Raw genomic sequence first — 12,925 nt, 5'->3', positions numbered from 1 at the left:
CTAATTCTGATATATTATCTGCTAGTTAATATTTATGCATGGTACAAGTCAAAGACATTTCTTCCCAGTGATCTAAATATGAGCTCCCCTCAACCAAGGAAATACTAGGGCAGTGCTGAAAGACTAGACTAGGTTTATGTGTGGTGGGAAAGCCCAGATTTGTTTCCTGAACCCTGACTAAAGGCCACAAGACATAAATGTGCAACCCAACCCTGCACAACGTAGCATAGCATAGCATTTTAGCGTGATCAAGTGCTCACTGATATGTCAGGGGTACAACTTCCACGTCACTGTCACGTCACTTATTCCTACTCTCCAATGCCCGATGTATCAGTAGCAGGATACAATATATGTTTGCTGACTACACAAGAAAAGGCACTAAGTAATATGAGTATTATAATATGATAATGAAAGTTCTGTTACGTAGTCAATATGATAATGAAACCAAAAAAAAAAAAATACTGCATATAATAAGAATATAATAGAGCTAAATTTGATGTGTGTATTTGATGTTTGTATTGATGTGTGAATGTGAGTGTATGACATTGAACATTAAGCTTTATATAATATGTAGATCCTGACAATATCGGTATAATGACCAGGAAAGGTGGGAGGTATGTTTGAGCCTTTCCCTGCTGTGATCTGGGCATGTTGCCTGTTACTAACCATGGACTCATTTCCAGTATTTGTTTACACAGCAGACATCTTACTCCACCCAGAGTCGATGAGTTCATATAGCCTACTGGCTGTTTATGGATATTAGGAGCAATCACACACATCAACTTGTGACAGTTCAAGGTTAACAAATTAGCTGTATGGCTGAATATTTGGATTTCATTACATTACACAGGTTGAGATCCATATGCCCATTAAATCACTGAGGTATTAGGACTCCATAAAGAATGCCAGTATTACATTTAAAAGTATTATATTTTAGCGCAGGCTTCTAAGAGCCAATCCTCACAGATAGAACAGAGGTGTCCTAAGGTAGAACGTCTGCAGCCATCTGAACAGGCGATGAAGAGAGAGAAACGAGAGAGGTGAGCAGCATACAAAAGAGTCCCCCACCCCAACAAAGAGAGAGAAAAAGCAGCGGTGGTGCTATTCTGGGAGATACCCGATCATGCCCCTGCTCAGCTTTCAGTCGCTTAGAATAGGCCCTAAGGGGCACTGCAGCCCGGGCTGGACCCAAGGAGACCTAAATAAAGGGCCATATCAGCAACAAAACAACACCGCACAACAGCACATCAGCAACAACATACAAATACCTGGCTACTTTGGAACTGCTTGGTATGGTATCGGCTTGAGGCCTCATTGCGTTGTTTTAGCCATTTGAAGAACATAACTTTAATGTTTCACTGTACATCCATATACAAGTTGGATAAACAGTACATTCTCATACAGGTGACTTGCATTGAAGACTGTAAAGCCATAAAGTACTCTAAATTTAGGTGGTATTTCCGTCGGGTCGGTTAGAGTAAACCATATCAACATCTAAGGATTTGGCATCCTTGGCTGAAAAGGCATCTGTCTGCAGTGTTTTCAGTCAAGTGCTGACCATTGATCACAAATTACTAAATAGTAATAAACTCTTGGCAAGTAAGACAGCATATTCTAAGATCTACACCATGGTCTGCTCGTATCAGACTACAATTCTGAATTGCCATGTGCTGTCTCCTATCTGCTATGGCTGCACCAAACAAAAGAGACAGCCCATTTAATGTAACAAGACACTCACATTTACATGGCACGCTGATACGTCCTGCTCAGGCGGAACACACTGACCTGCTCAAGGTCTCGCTGCTCCTGCTGAGGCTGTCTCCCTTAGGGGCCAGCTCCATGGCCTCAGGGTTTGGGCTCCGTGCCTGGGGCCGCGGGGGAGTGGGTGTCCGGGTGCCGGGGCCAGAGTCCTGGGCGAGCAGGGCTGGAGACAGGGCCCTGGGGCTGGAGCAAAGGTCCGGAGCCAGTGGCAGAGGTCTGGCGTGGGGAAGGCCAACCAAGAGAGCAGGCTGGGGCAAGACTCGCTGCTGACCTGCCATCTCACCCTTAAGCTTCTTCACCTGACAGAGAAAACGAAAGGAAAGAGAGAGATAAAAGAAACAAATAGTCTTCATAGAGATTCTGTGCCCAGCAGTTATATAACATCGAATCGGCCGACCTTCGCACAGGTATCTATAAAAACATGCTTTAAAAGAGCCAGTTAAAAATGAAGGCATGAAACCTGAGCAAGGCTGAGGGGAAAACCCTGTACCTCTGTCTCTGGCTACAGTCTTACCTTTTCCACACTGTGAGGCTGCAGGTTCTGAGGGTTGATAGAATAGGTGTAGAAACAAACCCTAATTAAAGCCATATCAAAACCTGAATCTGCCATCTCTTCTGACACTTTACTTAATAGATAAGAGTAGACAAGAAAAGCTGAGTCACTCCCTACATTAAAATCCCGCTATAAAAGACGCAGTGTTCTCAGTGCTGTTTTTACAATCTAATATACACAAAGAAACAAACTGATGAAGACAACAGCTTTAAAGGGACAGACACAGAAAACGAAAAAACAATAATGATCCACATAGACTTCAGTCGCTGTTTTGGGTCAGACTCTGTAGAAGTCGATGACCAAACCATTAGGCCTTCCATGACGCATGGCAAGTGCTGCCAGACGAGAGAGACTTGCTGTTCCTGCAAAGGTCTTGCACTAACTAATTTGATAATGTGCTGTTTTAAGCCCAGGGTTTGACCAATGATTAGCAGACAAAGGGACTAGAATGTCATTTACATCCTTTACGTTGTTATACAAGTCAGCTTGCTACAATCATTAAGGTCCAAATGAAAAAGGACGTTGATAACAGATAATGTTTTTTTTTTTTTTAAATCTTTTGCTCAGACCTTCAACCTATCCCGAGCTGTCAATGTTCATTAGTTCATTGTCACGACTAAATCCTTCCATTTTAATGACCTCGGCACGCCCCATAGCTCAAAGAGGGCAAAGGTGGGCGAGTGCAGATTACTGTGCTCAAGTGTGGTGGTGATGAGATTTGCCACAGTGTGGCTGAGAAGGAAGTGAGGACTGGTACAACTGTGTTAATGGTCCACTGTCTGATGTGGGCCAGCGGGAAACAAAGCTCTGTGCTCAAGCTCTGAATGGTACCATGGCATGAAGCCGCCCCAGATTAAATTAGAGAAAAAACGAGTGGCACAAAAAGATAACCTGAATAATATTTCACCAAAAAGTCAAATGGAAAAAAATAAGTTTTAAAAGATCCAAAAATAGCCTCACTCAATGGCAACCGTATTTACTGATTACTTTGGTTTTTGGAGAGGTAAACAAATGTTTTCCAGATACCACGTTGAGATAAAGCCATACAAGCTGATCTAGTATGAGTGGCCAAAATGATCTTCATTGGCAGGTCTGAAGGACGGAGGGTGACCTACACAAAGTCCATATTTACAGTAGCACAGCTTTCATCAGATAACAGCACACTCACGTTTTTCTATCCTGGATTGTAATCTAGGAATTTGCTCTTAGAAGTGCATTGCTCCACAACCCTCAGTTTAAACGACGGCACCATATCAAAGAAATAAGGGCAGCTACATTGCAGGGGAAAATGCCTGGGAATGTTAAACGAATCTTTCAATCCACCATGCACACAGTACACACAACTACCATACTTCCCCAGCACATCATGCCTTAGCGAGCATGTTACGGTTGACAACCTCTGCCCAGTAACAGCAGCCTCACCTGGCCTGCATGCAAATCCATGATACTCGACGGCAGCAGTCCACTCACACACAGGGCTACACTCATGACAGACAGCGCTCTTCTCTCCGCAACAACTGAAGGAAGCTCAGTGAGCTGCTCAGTCAGCACCTTAGGGTTTTAAAAGGCACTAATCACCATAAATAGGGATGGCAATCACAAGTGCAATCTCTATTTGGTTATATATTTACACATAACCTTCGGCCCCTTGTGAGGGTTTGGCACTGATAAGTCTCACAAATATTTTTCTCATTAGGCCCGTCCTTCGGTTGCTCTCTTTGACAGTGTACCAAATTCTGTCTGGCTAATTAGTTGAGTAGTTTAAATAGTTAAATTATTTAACAGTGAATTATTGTAGTGAGGACATTTATTTTGAAACAGTTGTGGCCAGAGGAAATAGTTGAACAGGATCTGTAGTCTTAAGAGAGCCAGATTGTATGCTTAAAGCCTGAGACAGAGTATATAGTTTAAAAGTTAAACGGTTGAAGCTGAATTAGATGCAGAAATTTGGTGGGAAGAATAAGAAGAAGAAGAAGAAGAAGAAGAAGACTTCGGATAACAGAACATTCATTTTCATGCACTGTAAAAATTTAGCATTTAAACATTCACCTTTTTCTTTCTGGGAACTGGTGTTCGTGCCTTTGGAGTGGGCGAGTAGGGTGACTTTTCTCTCTCTAACGTTATAGTTTGGACTTCCTACGAGGACAGAAAAGAGCACAAACAACTCAGATTGTATCATGTCATCAAATGTCCCGAAACCAAGAGGCCATGTGAAGGAGACGACAGCCGCTGTCCCAGGAAAGGCTAAAAACAACCTTTCTACACATACAAGATGAGGGTCAAGTATAGGCTTGACGTCACAGGGGCCGGGTGCAAGGGGTGCAAGGTTATAGTGGCATGCTGGTTCTCTCACGTGATTGCCAGGCAGAGATGTAGGTGGTCTGGACAATGCAGACCTTCAGCTGAGGTGCTGAGAAAGAGCCAATATGATCACCAATATGATCACATGCTGGGGTCATCTAAAGTCAAAGTGCTAAGGTCATCTGGCGTCTCGCTCCATCATCAGCATGGCAATCAGTCAGACCGGCACACATCCCTTTTGTGGTGGCCGTCATCTGAATCAGTTATGTTTATGAAACCTTTGTGGGTGCAAACCAACACTGATGTTCCACGGCACTATAGACTAGACGTTTTGGGTTAAGTTAAAGAGAGGTTGTAAAGAGTAAAGGTATGCATTTCTGTGTCCCACTATAAACAAGTCCAGCTGCAACTAGTGCCACATACTCATGGTTCAGTATTCGGTAGGGATATTCAGGCCTATTCAGAAGATCAGTAGACCATATGACATTACAGCAAGACTGGTCTAGGCAGGTGTGAATAACTAAATAAAGGTTAAATCAAATTCCACAAATTTCTTCAAAAAAGTTAGGTTGTCCATTCAAGCACATATTTATTTGTAATTTACATAATTTCATTTGCATTAATGACCCGTGCTGATCTTATTTAAAAACCTTTTTCATGAGTGTTCCAAAACTCGTCTGGGAATGTAGTTAGCAAGTCAGCAAAAATCAACACATTTGGAGCACTCAGCTGATTCAAAACCTTGCGTTAGACAGGAAGGCCCACCACCACCCTCCCCCTGGTCTGTGTTTGACACAGGAGAGTGGGTAATCTAGCACCTGCATGAGTGACAGGCATCCTTGAATATTTTGGTGGTGATCAATGCTCTTCCTACTATACTGCTGCCAACACAACATTTCAGGTTCGGAGGTGGTGTGACCTACATGCCTGGGCTGTATCTGCCTATCAAAAAGATGAATTGACTAAACAGACATATAGAAACCTAAAAGTAGATTGGTCATGAGATCTTAGGTATTGATAGGCGACAGGAGTAATTCCAGTCATGAACACAAGGTTTCTTCAGGCTAAGTAGTTCTTCAGCTGTACGCAGTCTCTCTGAGCCTGAATATAGTTTATGAGTGCATATACTGTATAGACAGTATCTTTTTCATATCTGTATGCTTAGAGGTTGCGTGTATGCACATATAATTTGCAGATAGACGGGCCAAACATAATTTCTGAATACGATCTGGAAATGTACTCACCTTTACTATGATGACATTGGCAGTCTCTGTCTCTGTCATCAAGCTACCCTTCTGCATGTCAGTCTCAAAGATGGAGCTGTAGTTCTGGATCATCTTGGCCATGATCTTGTTGCAGATATTCTGCTCATGTATCCCATCAAACCCTGAGGAGACACTGAGGAGACACACCAATGTTAGAGGGTGCCACTGTTGCTGTAGGTTACCAGAATAATACAACAAAACCCTGTGCAACCCTTAGCCATGGTTCTGTTCAGTTCAGCTAACAGGTATGCATAGTATACAATGTACTTATAGAGAATAGAGAACAAATGAATGCATAAGTGAATGGATGAATGGATGAATAAGACCCAGTGATGTATTCCGATGTCCTCCTGCACAATACACTGAACATATTGTAATGGGATGCTTAGTCACATGTGAACAACTGTGCAGATGGTAGATTTTATGTGCATACACACAGGTGTGAAGGCACATTTACTCTCTCTCTCTCACACACACACGCAATCCCCCCCCCCCACACACACACACACACACATACACACTTTCTGGGCTATATTATCCGAGAGCTGGAGTGACAGAGGGTACATGATGTACAGAGGAAGCTGTTGTGGCACCCCACAAACCACTCAGCACTTCCTCTCACAGCTCCTCATCTACCTTGGCCTGGCAAACACTGGCACTCCCAAAGTCTGATTTATTAATAGGTGGATGCTTTGCTGTGGCAAGCAGTGTTCTCAAACACGAACTGGCACGCCTGCTAGCTAACATCCGAAAGTATCAGTTGTCTGAGACTGAACTTTGTTACACATGGCAAGACTGTTGGAACAGGTTTCACTGGCTCAGGACAAATCTCGGCCGTGATCAACTGGCACAATGGCAAGTTAGGACCTATGCTGATGGAGTTACATTACGCAAAAATGACAACAGACACCTTTTTGGCACCATTGTATTCCTCTCTTGTGCCTTGGTTCATGGTGAATCAGGAATGTTTTGTGATCTGTAATGATTGAATCACAGTCTAAAAATCAAACCACAGTTATGGTTCTTGATATGTTGATATGTCTGTGGGGAGCTTAGCAAAAGGGTGGTTTCCAACCCTGAGCTCCACTCTGATAGAAACCCTGCTGCTGCTGGAGCTTTAGCTGACTGGACTACAGCACCCTCTTTTGGGAGCCATGAGTCCTCTTGCAGTGAGCATGGGGGAAAGTAGGTAACGTTAGACCCTGGGAGCAATTATTCTTGGTTGTTTTTTGTTTGTGTGAAAACTGCCTGAGTCAAATGATTTGATAAGCTAGTGTGTACCTTTATGGAATGCACCAGCCCGTCTAAGGTTACAGAGCAGCACTGGCGTTGAGCTGGAAATGTTCATGGAAACCCCCCAAAAACTAAAATTAGGTCTTCCACACTAACTACGTGTCTGACTCATGCCGGATGTCTCCATGCCACCCCAGGGGTGTGATTAGAGCGCCTGGACAAACAGCCTGTGACAGTGAGGCTGGGGTATCACAGAGGGAGATGCACACAAGCATCAACCTCAGGCTTCACAAACACTTAACAAGCTACCATATTGTTTTCAGACACACGTGTAAGAGGGATATGATGTCCCAGTAGGATAAAGCAGTCAAGCACTCACACAAACATAGGTGGTGAAACTATAACAGGGGCTTTAAGCCTTCTCGTGCTGCGATTACCCTCGGTGCATGACCAATAAGGACAGGCGTGTTGTACATATTTTCCCCACAAACTTTATCTAGGAGGGCTTTATCTTTTCATTTGGTATAACCTACTGCAGTAATCTCTCAGACAGGTGATGGAGTCAGGTCACTCTGGCGCTATGCAGCAAGCAGCTCTGACCCCTGATCAAATGTTCCGTATAGCCGCCGAGCCCACCCACCCTTTCCCGGCTATAGTGACTCACTGGAAAACATTGGGGCCAAAGACGGTTGCCAGGTTCAGGGCATTCATACGGTTCTCCTTGTGCCGCTGGTCCACCTGGGTGAGGAAGTGGCACAGGTACTTGAGCAGGCCGAGATGCAGCTCAGGCAGCTGCTGCAGAAGCTCTCGCATGTCCTGGCAGCAGCCCGCCTCGGATGACTCTGTGGGAGACAAGGACACAACAGGGCACATTCCTGAGACAGGGGCTTTGATGACACTCACAGATGATGCATGGAAGGATGTCCAGACACGTGAGTCAACCGACTGACATCGGCATAACTGACACCTGGCACCTCTACCTCACCTCAAAAGACTCATCAGATCACGTGACAAAGCAGCATCCATTACACCTTTTACATTTTTACTGTATCAATTTGATGTGACCTTAATCATGCACTTAAAAGGTCATAGTGTCATCATAATCATAAATGCGGTGTCTCTTCTGTGCATCATCTGTCTATGAAAGGAAATTGAGGTCAGACTGATGGCAAACTGTTGCAGTTACCGAGAAGTGAGTGTGTGTGTGTGTGTGTGGATGGATGTGTGTGACAGCCTCTTTGCTAATGACAAATTAATAGCCCACTCCCATGTCCAGACTGAAATGCAGAGGATTAGCCCACCCAGGCGGATACCATTAGCACACTTTTGTAAGCAGGTCAGAGGTGGATCAAAGGAGATGGCCGATGGGGCTGTTACTGGGAAAATGGAAATGTAGAAACGGGAAAAGAGAGAGAGTGTGTGTGTGTGTGAGAGAGAGTGTGTGTGTGTGTGTGTGAGAGAGAGAGAGAGAGAGAGAGAGAGAGAGAGTGTGTGTGTGTGTGTGTGTGTGTGGTTGTGTGTGTGTGTGTGTGTGTGTGTGAGAGAGAGAGAGAGAGAGTGTGTGTGTGTGTGTGTGTGTGTCTCTCTCTCTGTCTCTCCGACTGTGTCAGGTAGGACAAAAAGACACAGAACAGCTAAAATATAATTTATGCTATTGCAGGACAACTCTCGTGTCCAACTCTATATAAAGTTGATGGTCATATATAAGCAGTCAGCGGATTGTTCTAGTACTAAGATTTGTAAATTGACTGAATGCCTATCGGAGGCATAAACTGCACCTCCTTACCTTGAGGTTAGAATAATTCTGTATCAACTATTAACTAATAGTACATTATGAAAGGCCTCATGATGACCATCTAGGTGACACATGGCACTTTTAGGGTGTTATCAACACATGACTTTGAGTGCTCTGATGCAACTCAGTTGTAGGCATTATGATCATAGCTGTCAAAACAGCCTCCACCTGTGTTAAGTAAGATGACCACACACCCATGATGTCACCCACAAGAACACCCAGCCCTGAGAGTGTTTTCATGCAGCATTTCACCTGCTGTACAACAAAAGCAAGGAGAGAAGATAATTGAAAAACCAAAACACGGTTTCAAATTGAGCACAGGCTGAGCAGGAGGAGGTGAGCCCAGACCAGCCCTGTGAGAATCAGGATTACTGAGAGGAATATCGGCTGGGCAGTGATCAGCGTAGCTTAACAGGAGGAGAAGGTCCAGCTTTAATATTAAGTACCCTCTCTCCATCCTATTTCGTTTTTTCAATCTGTTCCCAATCTCTCCTGAGCCTTTTGGGATAATGTAAAAGAAGGAAATTAGCTGAAGTTTCAACATTTGTTTGCCTCAAATCCCACTACTTAAAAGTCAACATGCTTTAATTAAAAAAGATCAAACAAATGAACATTGCGGTTGATGTTCCTTTTTTCAGCTCTTTCACTATACATTTTTCCTTGTTTGTTTACGATTTCAAATGATTCCATGTAATCCGATTACAATCTCAATGTTCCACTTCAGCAGCAAATTCCAGGATTCAATCACGTGACGGATTGTCACATGCTGCCTGAATGGTGAAACAGTAGGCATCAGCAGCACAGTGAAACATTACCTGCGACAGTGCATAATATCACCTCAAACAAACAGGCCTCTCATGTGGCTGTCCTGGCTGCCAGGCAGCCCCATCTGTGCACAATGCTCAAGACACACGTGCCACAGAGAGAGAGAGAGAGAGAGAGAGAGAGAGAGAGAGAGAGAGAGAGAGAGAGAGAGAGAGAGAGAGAGAAAAAGAGAGTGGGATAGAGAGAGAAACTGGAGAAGGGGACCATAGAGAGTGAAGGAAGGGCAGTGAGTGAGTGACAGCAAATAGAAGAGAGGGAAAGACAGAAGGGAGGGAGGGACAGCGTGAGGTTCAAACAAGACAGGAAAAGGGTCCAGGTTAAGTGGTCTCAAATTAATTTACTGGACAGTAAAAGAGACAGAGAGAAGAGGGTATATCTCATGTCCATGTTGCTATCCCAGGACAAAAGAATTGCCCACACCTGATTGCTTGGGCTGAGGAGCTTTTCAAACCTGCAGAAAATCCAGTATAAAGGCTTTGACAAGATATAAAAACCATGTTCATCTATTTGAAAAACAACAACCCAACATAGGTTGTAATGAATTACAAGATTTATGGTGCATTCACAAAACTGGTAAGTGGGAAAGTTCCCATTCCAGCTAGCTACACAAAGTAAACTGGGAAGTATTGTTTAACATCACATATACCATCACTTATTTCTTCATTGTATGTGCCTTCTTATTTTTACTTTTTATATTGTTTACTTGAATGTTATGTTTGTCTGTGGACCTAATTGGTAAAATATGTCTTGTCTCCACCGTGGGATAGTAGGAAACGCAATTTCGATCTCTTTGTATGTCTTGACATGTGAAGAAATTGACAATAAAGCAGACTTTGACTTTGACTTTGACACTTTTGCACACACATATTCATTTTCTCCTCCTACTTAATCAGCATCAATTCATTGAAAGCATCCTGTGCAGCCCTTAAGTACAAGGACGGCTAAGGGCAGAGGGAGCCCTCACTGGGCTGCATCAAATGCATCTGCTGGCAGTGATGAGACGCTGGTAAGAAATAGACCACTTATTCCCTCCCCCTCTAATCTTTTAATGCCGCAGACCCACTCCTGTGCAGCCCAGGCCTGGAATGACAGGCAGAACCCATCTGTCCTCTCTGGGGTCTGGGTCAACCGAGGCCAGAGCCTCTCTTTGGCATGGAGCCCTCGATCAGACCTGGGCGTGCAGAACAGTAGGGGTCTGTGTGTGAGAAAAAAACACTTGAACAAGGCCCTTGGGAGCTTTGGAGGCGCTGACACAGCAAATCTCCTCAATCAGCTGAGCTGCTGAGGATGCACTCAGCAAAAGTAACTGCGGCGGCAACACAGGGGCCCTGCGGCGGCCCTGGGGACGAGAGGGGGGGAGATGGTGAGCTTACGTGCAAATTGGCTATGAGCGTGCTAATCATTGTGACGCATCAATAAACTGGCGACTGGATGTAAATGCAGTGCCTGTGATTTACAGCATAATTGAACAGCATAATTAATGTGTAATCTGAACATTGTACAACTTAAATTCTTGCCATTGACTAATGGCTACATGAAAACATAACGCAACGTTTCGACCCACCAGGGTCTTTATCAGGCATGCTTGTTTTCCCCCACTCGTCCCCAGGGCCACCGCAGGCCTCTGTGCCTGATGAAGACCCTGGCATGCCTGATGAAGACCCTGGTGGGTTGAAACGTTGCGTTATGTTTTTAACTCAATAAATGTAGTTCTTCTGGGAGATTGCAGTGTGTGGACAACTACTCTTCTTTCCCTGATAAGGCTTTTTTGTCCTGCACCTGGCCTCAGTGAGGTGGGATGTGCATACAACCACTTTGAAGAAAACACTAATGGCTACATGACCCATAATGTAAATGTATAAGGAAATCTAGTTCTGGCGCTTGTGGCCAACAACAAAGTTCCTGGACTTACATTCTTGGGCTGAAGGCCCACACAGTAAATCTAAACTTATATTTCTCAGTCGGTCAGTGTCTGTCAATCTGGTGATTGTGGAAATTCCAGGCATGTGGTTGTCAATAATATGAGCAGTAAAGCGTAATTATATAGTTAAGTGTGACCTCTGATTAGAGACATGGTCCACTAGTTGTTTAATGGCTGAGATGCATGTATAACGAGACATCTGGCTGCTAACCACACACACACAAGGAATTTAACCTCTTTCAAAGTGTTAATGTAAAATTGGGAGTTTCGTTGGCCAGGTGATGTGAAAGCGGGTACTGTGTATATTTGGTATTGGAGTGAGGTAAGCACTAACAATGACAAGGATGGTTTTCTTTTCAACTCACATTATGACAAAGTCATGGTCAACTTTGCTGTTTTAATTTGCTCCTCTGCTTTCAGTTATGCTTTTCCTAAAGCATTACATACTAAATCTACACAAAATACGCCCATGATTGTCTCCAAATGTACACAGCAATTTACATCTGAGACTAAGAGTACAGTCTATACACTAGTAAAACATTTACCTATTTTGCATATTTTCAATGAAGCAAGTGCAAATCTGTGACCTTGACCTGTATATGCGGAGAGTATCCTTGCAATACACATCTGATGATATGCTAACAGGTGACATGGCATACAAAGTGAGGGCTCACCCTGGTGCTGCTGGATGAGTGCCGGCTGTACACTGGAATCCACCAGACCCTCAGGTAGATCCCTGAGGAACTGCTTCAGCAGGCTGGCAACCGTGCCCACCTCGGACTCCTGCGCCAGGTCTACGGGCTCACAGCGCTCCAGGCGTTGCCTGAGGGCGTCCACGGCGCGGACACTCCCATTCACCCTGAACAAGCCCTCCTGATGGAGACCTGCGGGGAGAGAAGAGGGGGACGCTGCTTCTAACAGTAGTGGAACAGTACACTCCTCCATACAGAAGTGGAATCGCTTAAAACATCTGTGGTAGAGGCTCTTTTGGCAATTTCTGAGGAAGTTCTGAGGAAAGTCTTTTAGCTCTAGAATCTTTCAACAGTAGGCTATTCTCCAGATAGCATGGGTTTCAGGTATTTAGTTTGCTTTGTTTAGTTTGCTTTAACTATGGTAACTATGGTTCATGAACACTATCCCTGACAATTCTGAAGCAAAATGGCTGCAGACTTGAGCCAAATTGCTTTAATAAATATCTCAACAAAAACTTTTCTCATAAGATGACCTTAGCATTGAACAACTGAAACAGACTACAAGGTTCATGCAACCCA

At 44.1% G+C, this 12,925-nt stretch overlaps 2 protein-coding genes across 5 annotated transcripts in view; both read right to left on the bottom strand.

The window, feature by feature from the left end:
* Nucleotides 1-12,925, bottom strand: part of fam13a (family with sequence similarity 13 member A) — a 60,348-nt gene that overhangs the window by 39,936 nt on the left and 7,487 nt on the right. For all 4 annotated transcript variants that reach the window (XM_042094119.1, XM_042094118.1, XM_042094120.1 and 1 more), the window contains exons 3-7: nt 12,329-12,538; nt 7,778-7,955; nt 5,860-6,013; nt 4,364-4,450; nt 1,786-2,060 (exon numbers count right to left, since the gene is read on the bottom strand). In XM_042094119.1, coding sequence (XP_041950053.1) covers nt 1,786-2,060; nt 4,364-4,450; nt 5,860-6,013; nt 7,778-7,955; nt 12,329-12,538 — 904 coding nt within the window. The remainder of the gene's footprint in view (nt 1-1,785; nt 2,061-4,363; nt 4,451-5,859; nt 6,014-7,777; nt 7,956-12,328; nt 12,539-12,925) is intronic.
* zgc:154142 (uncharacterized protein LOC555481 homolog) overlaps nt 10,549-12,925 on the bottom strand; it is a 37,451-nt gene continuing 35,074 nt past the window's right edge. The window contains exon 26 of the transcript XR_006032186.1: nt 10,549-10,584. The gene's annotated coding sequence lies outside the window, so the exon portion shown is untranslated. The remainder of the gene's footprint in view (nt 10,585-12,925) is intronic.

This window comes from Alosa sapidissima, chromosome 1, assembly GCF_018492685.1.
Source record: "Alosa sapidissima isolate fAloSap1 chromosome 1, fAloSap1.pri, whole genome shotgun sequence".
Taxonomy (NCBI): domain Eukaryota; kingdom Metazoa; phylum Chordata; class Actinopteri; order Clupeiformes; family Clupeidae; genus Alosa; species Alosa sapidissima.
This window is presented reverse-complemented; position numbering and strand designations above follow the sequence as displayed.